The following is a 21,336-nucleotide window of genomic DNA, read 5'->3' on the forward strand; positions in this document are numbered from 1 at the left end:
CCTCATGTCTCTCTGAAGCTTTTCCTCTAGCCGGATGAAGCTTTCCCACAAACGGTTCAAACATTTTCTCCTGGGTGGAATCTAGACACTTGACTGGTTCCAGCAAATAAATATGTCGCTAGTAGCAAATTTATACACCAGTTGTAGCATTTCTCCACCCGCGTTGCAGTTTCTACCGCGTCGGCGTTCGTAGCGGACAGTCGGCTGGTTCCAGCAAAAAACAATGCCGGATGTAGCAAAAAGGATGTCGGATGTAGCAAAAAATTGCTTGTGCAGCAAAGAACGACTTTGAGGGAAGCATTTTTGGGTGCTGAGCAAAACACTGCGCTGGTTCCAGCAATCCTGATCCGTGGTTGCAGCATCACACCGCCCACTCCTAGTCCAACTTGTCGGGGTGATTCCAACAGCTAGTCGGAGTGAATCTTGCAGCTCGCCACCGTTGCTGGTTCCAGCAAAAACAGTACACGGTTGCAGCTTCCTCCCCAGCCGGTTGTAGCATCTGTGTGCTCCCACCGCCGTGTCTGTCGGTCGAGGTAGTAGCTCATCCCTTTGATTCTCGCCGTCGGCGCCCTGAGCAGCTGGAAAAAAAAGCAGTGGATTGGGTTGAGACCCGCGCGGTGGCGGCGCCCTCCGGCGACCGGCCGGCGAGGCGGCGGGGCCGGGCGACGGGGCTTTCATGGGGGCGCGGCTCGCAGGCGCGCGCGCGCTGCCTGGGAACGACGCAGGGAGGGATGGATAAGATGAATGGCCCCACATCAGGAAGACGTGGCTGTATGCGCGTGTGTTGTGCGTGACGAGGCAGGAGCCGGCCGAAGTTTCGGCCGGTGCACCGTATCTAAACGTTTCCCCATTGCAAAACCTAACTGCCTCCACAACCACCTCCACCTCTTCTCACGAGCGAGAGCCGGCCGGAAGGAAGGGTGACAAGTCTTGCTGGTAAGTGTTTTGTTCTCTCGATCTCCCCATCCATCCTCTCCGATTTGCCCTGATCACTAACCCTAACGCCTTGCTCTTCTCTACGGCTGTTTAATAGCAAGTGCTTGATGGTAAATTAGTTTATTCCTGCTTGTCAATTTCCTTATACATTGTGCTCTTCACACACGCTTTTGTCAATCAACATGTAAATTGATTAATTTGCCATCCTGCCACTGTCACCCTGCACTAGTACTAATGTTTGCTAACCTAAACTGTTGTTGTACTATCTCTGCTTCGATTTCAGTGTTTATAATTTGTTCGGTTTCTTTCTTGTGCACTTTTACTTTGTTTAGCTTAGCCTACAACCATGATACCTTCATTTGGCTTCTCGGTGGCCCTAATTTATTTGCAAAATAAAACAAAAAGATGCACTATATGCTTCTCGTTGGTCCTTATTTATCTGTTTAATTAAAAATAATAATATATGCTTCTCTCAAATCAGCTGAAACAAAACAACACAAACAAATACTCTACTTGTTGGCTATTAAGTAGCTTATCAATGTTACTTTATCGGGGTGGTGCCTCGTTTATATCTTATCTTGATAACCATAATTTGCCAAAATTAAACAGCTCTTTTGAACAATCCTTTACTGTCCTTGTGTGCATCTCAATGCGAAAGCCTGAGTAAGTTATTTCAAACGGACCTATCAAGCGATAACCATAATTTGTGAAAACAGCTCTTCTGAATAATCCGTGACTATCCTTATGTTTTTCTTGATGCGGAAGTCTTACTAAGCTATGTCAAACTAGCCTAGTGGCCCTTAATTAGAAGTTAGAACTATTTGATGTGTAATACTATTACTTTTTTTTGTGTGTGTCTATCTTTTTTTTCTTTCCCAAACTAACAAGTTCCACTTGTCTGATGTTTTGCCAGGGCAATTGATACAGGCATGGATCTCAGCGAGACTCTGCTAGCTATTCTGTCTCCAGATGATAACATTCGTTCAGCAGCAGAAGGCAACCTTGAGCTGTTACAGGAGCGGGATCTTGCCAACTTCCTCCTATCCTTGTCAGTAGAGCTCTCGCATGATGAAAGTAAACCAGAGTCTAGGAGACTTGCTGGTATTGTTCTTAGGAATTCATTGGACTTCAAGGGTTCTGCTGCAGATAAGGACCTTCAAAAATGGGTCTACCTAGACCAATCTATCAAATCCAAGATTAAGGAGTCGTTACTGATAACACTAGCATCTCCGGTGGCTGTTGCAAGGCTCACCTCATCACAAGTTATTGCAAAGATTGCATCCATCGGAGTTAATTGCACAAAACCATCACATTTGAGGCATCGTTTGCGAAAACAACGAGGTCGCTATTTTTTTTGCAAAAATCACCGCACATTCAGTAATCTTTTTGGAAAAAGCACTGATCGAGTGATTTAGGTTGTTTAATCACTTTCTGACAAGTGGGGCCGGATTGTCAGGAGCTGACTTGGCAAAACATTTACATCACCCCCTTAGATCTAAAGAATAAAAGCAATCGAGGACAAGAGCTCCTATCGTCCCCCGCGCAGGCAGACCTCTCGATCTGGAGTTTGTCCCCGACCACGACCAGGACAGGAGCTCGGTCCCTCGTCACCCATCTCGTCCCCAACCTCGACCAGGAGCTCGGAGGTGAGGTGAGCGCGCGCCGGCAATCAAGAGCTCGACGGCGAGGTGTGCGCGCTAGATTGGCCAACCAAGGCCGACCCCTGCGCCACCTGGGGCAAAGTCTCCTGGGCGTGCGCGCGGGGGACTGGCTGGCTACGGCCCCCTTTGCTCGCCATCTAGGTCACGCGGCTAGCGCCGGCATGGGGAAGCGACCTAGAGTGGGCGATGGCGACGCGTGCTGGGTGCTCGGCCTACACTAGGAGTTCGTCCCTGACTTCCCCCTCCTCGGCTACGATCCATGGAGTAGAGGAGACAGCATTCGTGCGCGTATGTGTGCCTGTCCGTGGTGGGAAGACTGTTGGGAGTTAATTGCACAAAACCATCACATTTAGGGCATCGTTTGCAGAAAACCACGAGGTCGCTAATTTTTTGTAAAAATCACCGCACATTCAGTAATCTTTTTGCAAAAAGCACTGATCGAGTGATTTAGGTCGTTTAATCACTTTCTGACAAGTGGGGCCGGATTGTCAGAAGCTGACTTGGCAAAACATTTACATACACCCCCTTAGATCTAAAGAATAAAAGCAATCGACCCCCTTGTGCACAACAGTCAGGAGCAGACCCGATGCTCGCTGTGGCGACCTTGCCGAGCTGCCAACCCCGTGCCACTCCGGCGACCTCGCCGCCGCCGACAACACGTCAGCGACCACTGCTGCCCCGTGTACCATCTCCTTCCTCCTCCTTTTTTTCCTTCTCCTCCGGGACAACACGCACCTCGCCTCTGCCTGGCCCAGCCGTTGCAACCATGGCCATGTCGACGGCGCCGGATTCCGCGGCGGCTCGCAACCCCTGCCGCTCTCCAGCAGTCTTCCCGCCACGGACAGGCACGCATACGCGCATGAATGTTGTCTCCTCTACTCCATGGATCGTAGCCGAGGAGGGGGAAGTCAGGGACGAACTCCTAGTGTAGGCTGAGCACCCAGCACGCGTCGCCATCGCCCACTCTAGGTCGCCTCCCCATGCCGGCGCCAGCCGCGTGACCTAGACGGCGAGCAAAGGAGGCCGTAGCCAGCCAGTCCCCCGCGCGCACGCCCAGGAGACTTTGCCCCAGGTGGCGCAGGGGTTGGCCTTGGCTGGCCAGTCCAGCGCGCACACCTCGCCGTCGAGCTCTTGATTGCCGCCGCGTGCTCACCTCACCTCCGAGCTCCTGGTCGAGGTTGGGGACGAGATGGGTGATGAGGGACCGAGCTCCTATCTTGGTCGTGGTCGGGGACAAACTCCAGATCGAGAGGTCTGCCTGCGCGGGGGACGATAGGAGCTCTTGTCCTCGATTGCTTTTATTCTTTAGATCTAAGGGGGTGTATGTAAATGTTTTGCCAAGTCAGCTCCTGACAATCCGGCCCCACTTGTTAGAAAGTGATTAAATGACCTAAATCATTCAATCAGTGCTTTTTGCAAAAAGATTACTGAATTGCGGTGATTTTTGCAAAAAAATAGCGACCTCGTTGTTTTCGGCAAACGATGCCTCAAATGTGGTGGTTTTGTGCAATTAACTCGACTATTGGAGAGCGGCGGGGGTTGCGAGCCGCCGCGGAATCCGGCGCCGTCGACATGGCCATGGTTGCAAGCGGCTGGGCCAGGCAGAGGCGAGGTGCGTGTTGTCCCGGAGGAGAAGGAAAAAAAGGAGGAGGAAGGAGATGGTACACGGGGCAGCAGTGGTCGCTGACGTGTTGTCGGCGGCGGCGAGGTCGCCGGAGTGGCACAGGGTTGGCAGCTCGGCAAGGTCGCCACAGCGAGCATCGGGTCTGCTCCTGACAGTTGTGCACGAGGGGGTCGATTGCTTTTATTCTTTAGATCTAAGGGGGTGTATGTAAATGTTTTGCCAAGTCAGCTTCTGACAATCCGGCCCCACTTGTCAGAAAGTGATTAAACGACCTAAATCACTCAATCAGTGCTTTTTGCAAAAAAATTACTGAATGTGCGGTGATTTTTACAAAAAATTAGCGACCTCGTGGTTTTCTGCAAACGATGCTCCAAATGTGGTGGTTTTGTGCAATTAACTCCATCCATCGAGATACCCCGTCAGGAATGGCAAGACCTCATTGCCAAATTACTAGGCAACATGACACAGCAGGGTGCATCTCCCCCACTAAGGCAAGCAACTCTAGCGGCGTTGGGGTATGTGTGCGAGGAGATTGGTCTGGAGCAGCAACAAGCGAATGGTGTTCTGAATGCTGTCGTTCAGGCAATGAACCAGGCAGAACCAAGTACTGAAGTTTGTCTTGCAGCAGTTAAAGCTCTATATAATCTTCTTGGCTGTGCTGCGGCCAACTTTGCAAATGAGGATGTGAGAAATCATATAATGGGCGCAGTTTGTGAAACACTAGCAAAATTCGAAGATCTGGAGATCCAACAGGCAATATTCGAATGCCTTGCTAAAATTGCATCCACATATTATATGCTGTTACAACCTTATTTGAGAACCATACTCAGTCTGACAGAATCAATTGCACCCCAATGTGTGGTGTTCCGGTGCACTGTTTGTAAGGAAGTGATTAAACTCCGAGAAGAACACACATTGGCGCTGTCGATGCTAACTCTAAAGATTGTTGCTTTGTTTATGAGGCCCTCGAGTTACAAGTTCCAGTGCTGCTAAAGCATTTGTTCAAGCGGGAGAAAGATCAGTAAGGACTAGTTCGAATGCTGTTACAACAACATCTGTTCAATCAAGAGGAAGATCAAGAAGGACTAGTTCCAATGCCGCTAGAGCATCTGCTCATGCAAGAGGAAGATCAAGGAGATGTTGTGCTTCCGTTGCTTCCTGCTTAATCTGAATCAAGCCAGCAATTTGCTGGATCTTTCAAAAAGACAAGATGGAAGATCCAAACAGCGAGGTAAAAGGAACCACTGCATGGATTCTTGTCCGGATGTTTAAGCTTCTCCATTTTCCAGCAAGTGCAAATGGAATTATAACGAAAGCAAACCTTCCTCGCATCATGGATGTGTTGGTACACAGTAGTAAAGATATTCCAATTGTGTCCGAAAACAAAAAAACTGCTCATAAAGGTGGCCGTATGCATCATTCAGATGCAGAGGCCGGGGATGTCCCCTTTTCTAAAAAAAATAAAATTGTTGAACCTTTTTGCTTCTAATAAAGGTGGCCGTATGCATCATTCACATGCAGAGGCCGGGGATGTCCCCTTTTCTAAAAAATAAAAATTGTGTCCGAAAAAGTATGCGGAGCTATATATTTTCTTGCCCTAGGTTACGAAGATGCAGAGTCAATACCATCTGAGCTTTCATCGTCTCTTGATCGTGTTATTGATGCTCTCCTTTCTACTTCACAACCTTCTGATGAGACCCCTTTCAGGCTTGGAGCATCTGCTTATGAAGCATTGCGTGCAGTTGTGAGAGTCAGCAATTTAGAACAAGCTGTTGTTTGGAGCGCTATAGGAGATTTAATGCATTGTATCATGAAAAGATTGGATATGACGCTTGATCGCCAAGCACTTACTTTGGGTCATAAGTTGAAGAAAAACAATCTTCAGATTGTGCTGTGTGGTGTACTGCAGGTCATCGTCCAGAGACTGGCCAATTCAGCTACAGTGAAGATAGTTACGAACGCTGCTCATCATTTGTTATTTTCTTTTTGCCGTGTCTTGGTTTGTGACAGTTCTACTGCACAGAGTGAAGCAATGTGTTGGTTTGCCATTGCTGCTCTTGCTAATGCCACTGGTCCAGAGTTTGGGAAACATATGCCTATACTCATGCAGGTACTCATGCTCACCCACTCTCCCCCATCTCTGTAGGAGTGATCGTCGATATCTGCCTTGTCTTGGAAGGTAAAATGTTGCCACACTGTGATAAAATTATGCAAGTTCTGTACAAAGGTCTTACTAAGTCGACTCTTAGAGCTCCAATTTTCTCATGCTTCGGAGACATTGCTCTTGCTATTAGCAATGATTTTGAGAAGTGCCTGCAGTATGTTCTGGAAAAGCTTCAAGAAGCTGCTAACTCACAGGACTGGGCTGATGTTCAAGAAGAGGACAAGACTGAATATGTGGCTTAGACAGGGAATATGTAAGGCATACTCTGGCATACTACGGGGTATGAAGGACCCAAGAATTGGGTTTAAGGTAGCAACCCATCTATTTAAATTCATGGAAGGAGTCTGGGCAGACCGGAGCAGGTGCACATAATTTTCTTTGCCTTGTCGTATTTTGTTATATGGATGACCGTTCCTTCTCCATAGCACCACCATGATGTAAATTTGTCATCATTTTCATTTGCCTTGCACTTCTTTCTTAGTATATGGGTGACTGTTCTTGTTCCTTACCATTGTGTGTATCTACTTTCAGGGATAAAAGTGTGATGCATGCTGCTGTTGCTGTGTTGACCGATTTTGATTTGACAATTGGGTCATGGACAGAAGAGATGACTAAGGAATTGCATAACTAACTATTATGATTTCATCTGAAGCAGATGCACCGCTTGCTATTATATGTCAACTTTGTTGCAGGTAGTTGAATTTTGATTTAACTTGTCTTCTTTTCCCTTTCTTACTAAAGCATGGATATAGTTAGAACTTACCAGTAGAATACTTGAGGTAAAGCGCAAAAAAAGACGTCGACTACGAAGACGTCCGTGGCGGCTTTGTCAATAAAATATGCCGGCTCAGTCTCTCGTAGGTGCTCACAGGGATAGGGCGTGCGTGCGTTCATAAAGGTGAGTATATGTGTGTATGTATGAGCGTCTGCGTCTGTATCGTGTTAAAAAAAGGGCATAGTCTTTTTTCATGATTTTTGGTTACAAAGAAAAACAAATCAGTAAGAGGAATTGATCATAATTGAAGTTGTAATTAATAGCAAACTGAGCCATGCCCAGCTGATAGTTTTCTTGCATTTATTTTAGGCTTACCTGCGAGAGTTTGAGAGATGGTGTTCGTGCTGACTATGAGGCAGAAGTTGAAATTAATCAGAGAGCTAACTTCAGGGCTTCATGCCTATCCGGGCATCGCTAGCCTAGGCCGGCTACTGATGCTATGCTTCGCCCTCCGATCGAAATCACAAAATTGACTACTTGAAGGTCGTCCATAAGAAGCATGAAGGTTTTTTTTCGGGGTCAAGTGATTGCATCACTAAGGAATAGGTCCTTCAGCCAGTACATATTAGTCAAATACTTTTTCTCACTATGCTTGCACTGTATTGACCTAAGAGCAGCTACAACCGGACCCAATATCGGTCCCAAAGGTCCGGCCGTGCGGATGGCCTGAAAAGTCTGGGCTTACAGGCAACTCTCATATCCAGTTCATATGTGAGGCGGATATGAGACTCCTGGACGCGTCCGCTGTTGGGGAACGTTGCAGAAAATTAAAATTTTTCCTACGGTTTCACCAAGATCCATCTATGAGTTCATCTAAGCAACGAGTCAAGGGAGAGAGTTTGCATCTACATACCACTTGTAGATCGCGTGCGGAAGCTTGCAAGGTGATGATGTAGTCGTACTCGACGTGATTCGAATCACCGATGACCAAGTGCTGAACGGACAGCACCTCCGCGTTCAACACACGTACGGGACGGGAGACGTCTCCTCCTTCTTGATCCAGCAAGGGGGAAGGAGAGGTTGAGGAAGACAGCTCCACCGGCAGCACGACGGCGTGGTGATGGTGGAGAGGCAGTACTCCGACAGGGCTTCGCCAAGCACACAACGGAGGAGGAGAGGTGTTGGGGAGGGGAGGGCTGCGCCTTGGAGGGTGGTTCGGCTGCCCTCCCCTCACCCCTCTATTTATAGGGGGAAGGGAGAAGGGGGCCGGCCCCCTAGAACCCATCTAGGGGGGGGGGTGCGGCGGCCTAGGGGAGAGGGGAGAGGGTGGCTTGCCCCCCAAGCCAAGGGGGGCGCCCCCTCTAGGGTTCCCCCCTCAACCCTAGGCGCATGGGCCCAAGGGAGGGGGTGCGGCCAGCCCACCACGGGCTGGCTCCCTGCCCCACGCAGCCCATGTGGCCCCCCGGGAGGGGTGGCCCCTTCCGGTGGACCCCCGGAACCCTTCCGGTGGCCCCGGTACAATACCGGTATGACCCCGAAACTTCCCGATGTCCGTTTGACAACTTCCCATATATAAATCTTTACCTCCGGACCCTTCCGGATCTCCTCGTGACGTCCAGGATCCCATCCGGGACTCCGAACAACATTCGGTAGTCACATACTAGTCTTCCTAATAACCCTAGCGTCACCGAACCTTAAGTGTGTAGACCCTACGGGTTCGGGAGACATGCAGACATGACCGAGACGCTCTCAGTCAATAACCAAAAGCGGGATCTGGATACCCATGATGGCTCCCACATGCTCCTCGATGTTGTCATCGGATGAACCACGATGTCGAGGATTCGATCAAACCCTGTATGCAATTCCCTTTGTCAATCGGTACGTTACTTGCCCGAGACTCGATCGTCGGTATCCCAATACCTTGTTCAGTCTCGTTACCGGCAAGTCACTTTACTCGTACCGTAATGCATGATCCCGTGTCCAACACCTTGGTCACATTGAGCTCATTATGATGATGCATTACCGAGTGGGCCCAGAGATACCTCTCCGTCATACGGAGTGACAAATCCCAGTCTCGATCCGTGTCAACCCAACAGCTACTTTCGGAGATACCTGTAATGCACCTTTATAGTCACCCAGTTACGTTGTGACGTTTGATACACCCAAGGCACTCTTACGGTATCCGGGAGTTACACGATCTCATGGTCTAAGGAAGAGATACTTGACACTGGCAAAGCTCTAGCAAAACGAACTACACGATCGTTTATGCTATGCTTAGGATTGGGTCTTGTCCATCACATCATTCTCCTAATGATGTGATCCCGTTATCAACGACATCCAATGTCCATAGTCAGGAAACCATGACTATCTGTTGATCACAACGAGCTAGTCAACTAGAGGCTCACCAGGGACATATTGTGGTCTAAGTATTCACACGTGTATTACGATTTCGGATAATACAGTTATAGCATGAATAAAAGACATTTATCATGAACATTGAAATATAATAATACTTTTATTATTGCCTCTAGGGCATATTTCCAACAGTCTCCCACTTGCACTAGAGTCACCAATCTAGTTACATTGTGATGAATCGAACACCCATAGAGTTCTGGTGTTGATCATGTTTTGCACGCGAGAGAGGTTTAGTCAGCGGATCTGCGACATTCAGATCCGTGTGCACTTTGCAAATCTCTATGTCTCCATCTTGAACATTTTCACGGATGGAGTTGAAACGACGCTTGATGTGCCTGGTCTTCTTGTGAAACCTGGGCTCCTTGGCGAGGGCAATAGCTCCAGTGTTGTCACAGAAGAGTTTGATCGGCCCCGACGCATTGGGTATGACTCCTAGGTCGGTGATGAACTCCTTCACCCAAATCGCTTCATGCGCTGCCTCCGAGGCTGCCATGTACTCCGCTTCACACGTAGATCCCGCCACGACGCTCTGCTTGCAGCTGCACCAGCTTACTGCTCCACCATTCAACATATACACGTATCCGGTTTGTGACTTAGAGTCATCCAGATCTGAGTCGAAGCTAGCGTCGACGTAACCCTTTACGACGAGCTCTTCGTCTCTTCCATAAACGAGAAACATGTCCTTCGTCCTTTTCAGGTACTTCAGGATATTCTTGACCGCTGTCCAGTGTTCCTTGCCGGGATTACTTTGGTATCTTGCTACCAAACTTACGGCAAGGTTTACATCGGGTCTGGTACACAGCATGGCATACATAATAGATCCTATGGCTGAAGCATAGGGGATGACACTCATCTCTTCTTTATCTTTTGCCGTGGTCGGTGACTGAGCCGAGCTCAATCTCACACCTTGTAACATAGGCAAGAACCCCTTCTTGGACTGATCCATTTTGAACCTCTTCAAAATCTTATCAAGGTATGTGCTTTGTGAAAGACCTATGAGGCGTCTCGATCTATCTCTATAGATCTTGATGCCTAATATATAAGCAGCTTCTCCAAGGTCCTTCATTGAAAAACACTTATTCAAGTAGGCCTTAATGCTGTCCAGAAATTCTATATTATTTCCCATCAAGAGTATGTCATCTACATATAATATGAGAAATGCTACAGAGCTCCCACTCACTTTCTTGTAAACGCAGGCTTCTCCATAAGTCTGCATAAACCCAAACGCTTTGATCATCTCATCAAAGCGAATGTTCCAACTCCGAGATGCTTGCACCAGTCCATAAATGGATCGCTGGAGCTTGCATACTTTGTTAGCGTTCCGAGGATCGACAAAACCTTCCGGCTGCATCATATACAGTTCTTCCTTAAGATGCCCGTTAAGGAATGCCGTTTTGACGTCCATTTGCCATATCTCATAATCATAGTATGCGGCAATTGCTAACATGATTCGGACGGACTTCAGCTTCGCTACGGGAGAGAAAGTCTCGTCGTAGTCAATCCCTTGAACTTGTCGATAACCCTTAGCGACAAGTCGAGCCTTATAGATTGTAACATTACCATCCGCGTCCGTCTTCTTCTTAAAGATCCATTTGTTTTCTATCGCTCGCCGATCATCGGGCAAGTCTGTCAAAGTCCATACTTTGTTTTCATACATGGATTCTATCTCGGATTTCATGGCTTCAAGCCATTTGTTGGAATCCGGGCCCGCCATCGCTTCTTCATAGTTCGAAGGTTCATTGTTGTCTAACAACATGATTTCCAGGACAGGGTTGCCGTACCACTCTGGTGCGGAACGTGTCCTTGTGGACCTACGAAGTTCAGCAGTAACTTGATCCGAAGTACCTTGATCATCATCATTGTTTTCCTCTTCAGTTGGTGTGGGCATCACAGGAACGGTTTCCTGCGCTGCGCCACTTTCCCGCTCAAGAGGTAGTACTTCATCGAGTTCTACTTTCCTCCCACTTACTTCTTTCGAGAGAAACTCTTTTTCCAGAAAGCATCCGTTCTTGGCAACAAAGATCTTGCCTTCGGATCTTAAGTAGAAGGTATACCCGACAGTTTCCTTAGGGTATCCTATGAATACGCATTTTTCCGACTTGGGTTCGAGCTTTTCAGGTTGAAGTTTCTTGACATAAGCATCGCATCCCCAAACTTTTAGAAACGACAGCTTAGGTTTCTTTCCAAACCATAATTCATACGGTGTCGTCTCAACGGATTTAGACGGTGCCCTATTTAAAGTGAATGTAGCTGTCTCTAGAGCGTATCCCCAAAATGATAGCGGTAAATCGGTAAGAGACATCATAGACCGCACCATATCCAATAGGGTGCGATTACGACGTTCGGACACACCGTTTCGCTGAGGTGTTCCAGGCGGCGTGAGTTGTGAAACGATTCCACATTTCCTTAAGTGTGTACCAAATTCGTGACTTAAGTATTCTCCTCCACGATCTGATCGTAAGAATTTATCTTTCGGTCACGTTGATTCTCTACCTCATTCTGAAATTCCTTGAACTTTTCAAAGGTCTCAGACTTGTGTTTCATTAAGTAGACATACCCATATCTACTCAAGTCATCAGTGAGAGTGAGAACATAACGATATCCTCCGCGAGCCTCAACGCTCATTGGACCGCACACATCGGTATGTATGATTTCCAACAAGTTGGTTGCTCGCTCCATTGTTCCGGAGAACGGAGTCTTGGTCATTTTGCCCAAAGGCATGGTTCGCACGTGTCAAACGATTCATAATCAAGAGACTCTAAAAGTCCATCGGCATGGAGCTTCTTCATGCGCTTGACACCAATGTGACCAAGGCGGCAGTGCCACAAGTATGTGGGACTATCGTTATCAACTTTAAATCTTTTGGCATCTACACTATGAACATGTGTAATATTACGCTCGAGATTCATTAAGAATAAACCATTGACCATCGGAGCATGACCATAAAACATATCTCTCATATAAATCGAACAACCATTATTCTCAGACTTAAATGAGTAGCCATCTCGTATTAAACGAGATCCAGATACAATGTTCATGCTCAAACTTGGCACTAAATAACAATTATTAAGGTTCAAAACTAATCCCGTAGGTAAATGTAGAGGCAGCGTGCCGACGGCGATCACATCGACTCTGGAACCATTCCCGACGCGCATCGTCACCTCGTCCTTCGCCAGTCTCCGTTTATTCCGCAGCTCCTGCTGTGAGTTACAAATATGAGCAACGGCACCGGTATCAAATACCCAGGAGTTACTACGAGTACTGGTAAGGTACACATCAATCACATGTATATCAAATATACCTTTGGTGTTGCCGGCCTTCTTATCCGCTAAGTATTTGGGGCAGTTCCGCTTCCAGTGACCCTTCCCCTTGCAATAAAAGCACTCAGTCTCAGGCTTAGGTCCATTCTTTGACTTCTTCCCGGTAACTGGCTTACCAGGCGCGGCAACATCCTTGCCGTCCTTCTTGAAGTTCTTCTTACCCTTGCCCTTCTTGAACTTAGTGGTCTTATTGACCATCAACACTTGATGTTCTTTCTTGATTTCAGCCTCTGCTGACTTCAGCATCGAGAACACTTCAGGAATGGTCTTTTCCATCCCCTGCATGTTGTAGTTCATCACAAAGCTCTTGTAGCTTGGTGGGAGCGACTGGAGGATTCTGTCAATGACCGCCTCATCTGGGAGGTTAATGTTCAGCTGGGTCATACGGTTGTGCAACCCAGACATCTTCAGGATGTGCTCACTGACAGAACTGTTTTCCTCCATCTTACAACTGTAGAACTTGTCGGAGACATCATATCTCTCGACCCGGGCATGAGCTTGAAAAACTAGTTTCAGCTCTTCGAACATCTCATATGCTCCGTGGTGCTCAAAACGCTTTTGGAGCCCCGGTTCTAAGCTGTAAAGCATGCCGCACTGAACGAGGGAGTAATCATCAGCACGAGACTGCCAAGCATTCATAATGTCTTGGTTCTCTGGGACGGGAGCGTCACCTAGCGGTCCTTCTAGGACATATTGTTTCCTGGCAGCTATGAGGATGATCCTCAGGTTCCGGACCCAGTCCGTATAGTTGCTGCCATCATCTTTCAGCTTGGTTTTCTCTAGGAACGCGTTGAAGTTCATGTTGACATTAGCGTTGGCCATTGATCTACAAGACATATTTGCAAAGGTTTTAGACTAAGTTCATGATAATAAAGTTCTAATCAAATTATGAACTCCCACTTAGATTAGACATCCCTCTAGTCATCTAAGTGTTACACGATCCGAGTCGACTAGCCCGTGTCCGATCATCACGTGAGACGGACTAGTCATCGTCGGTGAACATTCTCATGTTGATCGTATCTTCCATACGACTCGTGTTCGACCTTTCGGTCTCCGTGTTCCGAGGCCATGTCTGCACATGCTAGGCTCGTCAAGTTAACCCTAAGTGTTTTCGCTGTGTAAAACTGTCTTACACCCGTTGTATGTGAACGTAAGAATCCATCACACCCGATCATCACGTGGTGCTTAGAAGCGACGAACTGTAGCAACGGTGCACAGTTAGGGGAGAACACTTCTTGAAATTTTGTAAGGGATCATCTTATTTACTACCGTCGTCCTAAGTAAACAAGATGCATAAACATAATAAACATCACATGCAATTATATAGTTGTGACATGATATGGCCAATATCATATAGCTCCATTGATCTTCATCTTCGGGGCTCCATGATCATCTTGTCACCGGCTTGACACCATGATCTCCATCATCATGATCTCCATCATCGTGTCTTCATGAAGTTGTCACGCCAACGACTACTTCTACTTCTATGACTAACGTTTAGCAATAAAGTAAAGTAGTTTACATGGCGTTATTCAATGACACGCAGGTCATACAAAAAATAAAGACAACTCCTATGGCTCCTGCCGGTTGTCATACTCATCGACATGCAAGTCGTGAATCCTATTACAAAGAACATGATCTCATACATCACAATTCATCATTCATCACAACTTCTGGCCATATCACATCACATGATCAATCGCTGCAAAAACAAGTTAGACGTCCTCTAATTGTTGTTGCATCTTTTACGTGGCTGCAATTGGGTTCTAGCAAGAACGTTTTCTTACCTACGAATCACCACAACGTGATTTTGTCAACTTCTATTTACCCTTCATAAGGGCCCTGTTCATCGATTCCGCTCCAACTAAAGTGGGAGAGACAGACACCCGCCAGCCACCTTATGCAACTAGTGCATGTCAGTCGGTGGAACCGGTCTCACGTAAGCGTACGTGTAAGGTTGGTCCGGGCCGCTTCATCCCACAATACCGTTGAGCAAGAAAAGACTAGTAGAGGCAAGTAAGATGACAAAATCCACGCCCACAACAAAATTGTGTTCTACTCGTGCAAAGAGAACTACGCATAGACCTAGCTCATGATGCCACTGTTGGGGAACGTTGCAGAAAATTAAAATTTTTCCTACGGTTTCACCAAGATCCATCTATGAGTTCATCTAAGCAACGAGTCAAGGGAGAGAGTTTGCATCTACATACCACTTGTAGATCGCGTGCGGAAGCTTGCAAGGTGATGATGTAGTCGTACTCGACGTGATTCGAATCACCGATGACCAAGTGCTGAACGGACAGCACCTCCGCGTTCAACACACGTACGGGACGGGAGACGTCTCCTCCTTCTTGATCCAGCAAGGGGGAAGGAGAGGTTGAGGAAGACAGCTCCACCGGCAGCACGACGGCGTGGTGATGGTGGAGAGGCAGTACTCCGACAGGGCTTCGCCAAGCACACAACGGAGGAGGAGAGGTGTTGGGGAGGGGAGGGCTGCGCCTTGGAGGGTGGTTCGGCTGCCCTCCCCTCACCCCTCTATTTATAGGGGGAAGGGAGAAGGGGGCCGGCCCCCTAGAACCCATCTAGGGGGGGTGCGGCGGCCTAGGGGAGAGGGGAGAGGGTGGCTTGCCCCCCAAGCCAAGGGGGCGCCCCCTCTAGGGTTCCCCCTCAACCCTAGGCGCATGGGCCCAAGGGAGGGGGTGCGGCCAGCCCACCAGGGGCTGGCTCCCTGCCCCACGCAGCCCATGTGGCCCCCCGGGAGGGGTGGCCCCTCCCGGTGGACCCCCGGAACCCTTCCGGTGGCCCCGGTACAATACCGGTATGACCCCGAAACTTCCCGGTGTCCGTTTGACAACTTCCCATATATAAATCTTTACCTCCGGACCCTTCCGGATCTCCTCGTGACGTCCAGGATCCCATCCGGGACTCCGAACAACATTCGGTAGTCACATACTAGTCTTCCTAATAACCCTAGCGTCACCGAACCTTAAGTGTGTAGACCCTACGGGTTCGGGAGACATGCAGACATGACCGAGACGCTCTCAGTCAATAACCAACAGCGGGATCTGGATACCCATGATGGCTCCCACATGCTCCTCGATGTTGTCATCGGATGAACCACGATGTCGAGGATTCGATCAAACCCTGTATGCAATTCCCTTTGTCAATCGGTACGTTACTTGCCCGAGACTCGATCGTCGGTATCCCAATACCTTGTTCAGTCTCGTTACCGGCAAGTCACTTTACTCGTACCGTAATGCATGATCCCGTGTCCAACACCTTGGTCACATTGAGCTCATTATGATGATGCATTACCGAGTGGGCCCAGAGATACCTCTCCGTCATACGGAGTGACAAATCCCAGTCTCGATCCGTGTCAACCCAACAGCTACTTTCGGAGATACCTGTAATGCACCTTTATAGTCACCCAGTTACGTTGTGACGTTTGATACACCCAAGGCACTCTTACGGTATCCGGGAGTTACACGATCTCATGGTCGAAGGAAGAGATACTTGACACTGGCAAAGCTCTAGCAAAACGAACTACACGATCTTTTATGCTATGCTTAGGATTGGGTCTTGTCCATCACATCATTCTCCTAATGATGTGATCCCGTTATCAACGACATCCAATGTCCATAGTCAGGAAACCATGACTATATGTTGATCACAACGAGCTAGTCAACTAGAGGCTCACCAGGGACATATTGTGGTCTAAGTATTCACACGTGTATTACGATTTCCGGATAATACAGTTATAGCATGAATAAAAGACATTTATCATGAACATTGAAATATAATAATACTTTTATTATTGCCTCTAGGGCATATTTCCAACATCCGCTATACGTCGAATCCGGCTTATGGTCTATCTCGACCCCACATATTTTCATCCCTATCTCTCTGGACCAAATCCTAGTTACTCCACTTCACCCCTCTTCATCCTCAAGCTCCTATCCAGCAAACTCCAGCCTTCTTCGGCATGGCGTGCGGTAGATTCGACTTCGAGATCTTCCGGTTTGCTCGTTGTTGGGAACGACGAGGAGCACTGCCGGGCCCGGGCATCGAGGAGAAGCGTTGTCGTGGCTGGAGACGACGTATAGGACGAAAAAAAGGAAAAAAATAAGTTCACCGGAATCTCACCAAAGATGGTGGTGGGAGGGAGGCGGGGCTGAGGGAAGGCGCCACAGGCAGTGGGCACCGAGATGGGTGGCGGTGGCAGTGTCCATGGCCCACGTGCGACACTATTCATTTCTCATTTTTACCGAGAAGTGGCTTTCCTACAGAAAAATGGGAAAATATCATACGGAAACCAACATTCGATTGAAACCGGTAAAAACCACAAGGAAAATATGTTTTGAAGTTTAAAAAAAACTGAAATAAATACGGGATGTTAAGAGGATGATGTTTTATTGCCACGCTAAATTTCAAGTTGAAACACATTACAAGATGCGACCTATGAAAAAGACAAAATCAGCACTGAATAGTGCTAAACAGTTTGTCGGCACTATTCAGGGCTGATTTTGTCTTTTTCATAGATCACGTCTCGTAAGGGCATGTACAATGCATAACCTTAAGGTGATGCCTCGCATGCCATGTAGGATCGGATATGACGTAAAGTAGGTTCGGATAGGGAAGCGGGATCCTTTTTAGGAGGCGGGTGCTTGAAGAGAAAAAGTGTGGTCCGGTGACAAAAGCTGAAAAGATTGAATGAAAAGTAGAGATGCATGTGTACTAAAGTCCTTATTTTCTATTTCTTAATGAGGCCCACTAGTAGTAGCTTGCATTGGGGAGAAAAAATAAATGTAGATGCCTCAAATTACTTTTTGTCATGGGGCATATGTATCCATATGCCACCATTGTACATGCCCTAATGTGTTTCAACTTGAAATTTTATGTGGCCATAAAACATCACCCTCTTAGGGCATGTACAATGCATAGCCTCAAGATGATACCTCGCATGCCATGGGATCGGATATGATGTAAAGTAGGTTCGGATAAGGAAGCGGGATCCTCTCTACGAGGCGGTTGCTTGAAGAGAAAAAGTGTGGTCCGATAACAAAAGCTGAAAAGGTTGGAGTGAAAAATAGAGATGCATGTGTACTAGAGTCTTTATTTTCTATTTCTTAATGAGGCCCACTAGTGATAGCTTGCATTGGAGAGAAAAAATTAATATAAGTGCCTCAAATTACTTTTTGTCATGGGACATATGTATCTATATGCCACCATTGTACATACCCTTAACATCCCGCATTTTCTTTAGATTTTTTTCGAAACTTTAAAATGTGGTTTTCACGAAGTTTTTATTGAATATTGGTTTTCGTATGACATTCTTCATAAAAATAGGCTAGGAGGTTGAGCTTTGAGGAATCAAAATCCATGATTTTAAGAAACTAAACATTTGAGGGATCTGTTAGATAGAAGTAGCACTTTTTTTTTGAACTTAGATAGGAGTAGCACTTAAATCCCTCAAAAGATAATTTCCCCCTTAAATTAAGCTATCGAGGGCTCTGCTAGAAATACTCTTAGCAATGTATTCATACTTTCTGCAAGTAACTAGTTAATTAAGGAGAAAAATTATAATTACAGCTCGCCAAATCTCAATGGGCACTCGGTCAAGAACAAAGAGACGACTTTTTTTTACATACACCGGAAGATTCGCCGCGTGGCGGTGTGACGGTGTCAATTCTCTAACCACCCCTAGAATAATGCAAGTGCCTTGCGGCTGGCGGGCACACCGGCCGTCGTGACCCCGTCCACATGACGATCGATGGAGGCACGCGCACCAACTCACATCGACCAACCGCCGGCTCCATTAGTCAACGTACGCGCTGCAGAATTTCCTGATCTCCCCGTTGCCGCCGGTGAGCACCTCCATCCTGCCCATGTTGATCATGGCGGCGGCGTAGTCCTCGAAGTACTCCTCCGTCGACTCGGCGGCCGCCATCCTCGCCACGTAGTCCCTCGTCCACCTGTCGTCGAGCAGCGCCTGGTCGGAGACGAACAGGGTCTTGTTGCTGAGCACGTCCCGGTAGTAGCTGAGGTCGAACTCGTAGGGGCTCTTGGGGTCCATGTCGACGAGCGTTTCGTCTTCCTTGTTCCCTGGCTCGCACCTCTCCCGCAGCTCCGGGGCGTACGCCTTGTCCAGCGTCGGGTCCTGCACCCCTAGGCCGCTGTTGTTGTAGAGCCGGTCCGGCGCGAACGCCGCGCACTGCGCCCTCCCGATCGTGTGGCTCCCCGACAGCACCACCAGGTCCTTCCACGACAGGTTCTTCACGCTGAAGTAGGTTTTCAGGTCCACGATGTTGGCGTGCGGCGGCGCCAGGTCGTTCTCGGCGTCGATGCACAGGGACACCTTGCCGTCCCGGCGCCCGGTCTCCACCGGGAACCGTGGCCCGTTGCTCTGGAAGAAACAAGGAGGCAGTCTGGTGGTCAGCTAAAATGAAAGCCTGAGAAAATCCATGGAGGACATGAAAGGGGGGATTATTGATCTGCTTAAATTACCAGGTACACGGCGTCCCGCGCGGCCATGATGATGATGTCTGCGCAGGACACGGTGAGCGGGCACTCGTCCTCCAGCTTCGCCTTGATCCTCTCGACCTCATCGAAGCCGCGGAGGCTGTAGCTCATCGGCATGGCGTCCCTCTCCCCCTTCTTGCTCCTCGATTTCAGCATGATCGACCCGTCGCACCCCTGCAGACCACGCATCCAGTTCAAGTTAAGCGAAACACATTCAGACGACCCGTGCACGCGACGCGGCACGGCACGGCAAAGAAGCAGCGCAGCACGCACCCTGACGAAGCAGTCGTGGAAGAGAAGCCGCAGCAGCGCCGGGCCGAGGGTCCGGTCCTCGTGGACGATGTCCCGCATCTCCTCCAGCACCAGCTCCTCCGCTTTCGGGCACGTCTTGTTGTAGAACCCGATGGCGAGCCCGGCGGCGGCGGGGTCCGTGGGGCCCGGCACCGGCATGGCGCTCGCGACGGCCGCGAGGATCAGCAGCCTGAGGAGCACGTCCAATGCCATCCGGCCGGACCGGAGGAACAGAGCCGAATCGAGTCGTCGACGAGCGAGGTTGCTTGGTCGTGACGGGGGGAAGCAGCTGCTCAGGAGGCGTTGAAACTTAACTCGGGTCAGCCGGGAACTCACGGAAGGGGAAGAGATCAAGAGAAGGAGATTAAATTTGCTGGCCGGCGTCGACCGCCCGAGCATGAAAACCCCGGAGCCGGAATGGCGAGAATAAAGAAAGAGTTGGAGAGGCACGGGTGGGTTGGCGATCGCTGTCGAGAAGCTCGGAATTCGCAAGTTAGTTAAAAACTGAGGCGGACAATGGCTGGCTAGCACAGCTGGGAACGGGAATGGGGTGTTGGAGGCTACGCGCAAAGGCGAGCAGAAGGAAACAAAAATTCCCCCCATTTCACGCGGCGCATGAGACTGGACTGGAGGCGCGAGTGCGCCGAGCAGATTGGTTCCGCGTCTGGACTGGATGGCGGTCGTGGATGCGGGCTTTTGCGCTTGTCAACGCACGCTGTTCACACGCCATACTCGGCCGACTACGAGATAGCTTTTCTGCACATCGATGAATAGTTGAACATGGCAGTGCATATATGAAGGCAAGATTGACGAACCGATCGATGCATTTGTAGAGGCATAAAAGCATCTAATGGGAAGTGAGCTGACCAAATGAACAAACAAATATTCAGGCGCATGCATTTTAACTGGTCTCTGGTGGCTGTGCTGACCAGGGGCAGTTGGCGTGTAGCACGGGCGGAGGACAGGCTGCGGAGGCATACGCTTCTTCGTGGTAAGCTACTCCACCTGCCGGTTATCGCTGTTTACGCAAACTAGAACTTGTCAAGGTCAAAGCACAGTGCTGTGTTTAACGGAACCCAATAGTAGAAACAGACGGCCATACTTCTTTTTTTTTTAAAAAAAAGAAGGATGACCCCCGACCTCTGCATCTGAGAAATGTATGCGGCTATTTTATTGATTATTCTCGAGGACCTTACAAAGTAGAACAACAATATGCCTAAATTCGCCATCTTGGCAACATCTACCGCTACTCGTATCCAAATGATAAAGGGGTGCAAGCTAGGCCACATATCCAGACCTCTCACCTAATCCTAACATCTAAAGACAGAGGCCCCGATCGAGCCATCTGCCGGGTCCAGGGCACAAACCGGTTCGACGCACTCACATGTGTCGTCGCCGCCATCTTCCACTCGTCCATCTTCGAAGCAGATTGAGGTGACAACCTTGGCAGGTCCTCCGCCATCGATGCCACCACGACGTCAAACGACGACCTCCACCTACGCGAGCCTTGGCAAGTCCTCCATCATTGACGCCACCACGACGCCAGCCGACGACCTCCACCTACGCGAGTCCATCTCCAAGCAACAGACATAAATCCATGCTAGGATAGGGCCGCACCACCGCCGTCGCCCACCACCCACAAGCGCCACCCAACCCCAAGGTTCCCAAAGCGGCGCCTTCAAGAAGGGAAG

At 48.8% G+C, this 21,336-nt stretch overlaps 1 protein-coding gene and 1 pseudogene across 2 annotated transcripts; one reads left to right on the forward strand and one right to left on the reverse strand.

Moving 5' to 3' along the window:
* The first annotated feature begins 1,865 nt into the window (after window positions 1-1,865).
* LOC123056991 (importin subunit beta-1-like) lies at window positions 1,866-7,016 on the forward strand (annotated as a pseudogene).
* Window positions 7,017-18,349: 11,333 nt separating this feature from the next.
* LOC123062278 (peroxidase 56) lies at window positions 18,350-20,255 on the reverse strand. Of its 2 annotated transcripts, XM_044485731.1 has the most exons (3): window positions 19,628-20,205; window positions 19,340-19,528; window positions 18,350-19,238 (listed from the first exon to the last, which is right to left on the reverse strand). In XM_044485731.1, exons 1-3 carry the CDS (start codon window positions 20,042-20,044, stop codon window positions 18,651-18,653), a joined length of 1,194 nt encoding a protein of 397 aa, XP_044341666.1. In that variant the 5' UTR covers window positions 20,045-20,205; the 3' UTR covers window positions 18,350-18,650. The 2 variants fall into 2 exon arrangements, with proteins under 2 accessions (XP_044341666.1, XP_044341665.1); XM_044485730.1 differs by having other exon boundaries at window positions 19,340-20,255.
* Between the last annotated feature and the right edge of the window lie 1,081 nt (window positions 20,256-21,336).

The sequence above is a fragment of the Triticum aestivum genome, chromosome 3A, assembly GCF_018294505.1.
Source record: "Triticum aestivum cultivar Chinese Spring chromosome 3A, IWGSC CS RefSeq v2.1, whole genome shotgun sequence".
NCBI lineage: Eukaryota > Viridiplantae > Streptophyta > Magnoliopsida > Poales > Poaceae > Triticum > Triticum aestivum.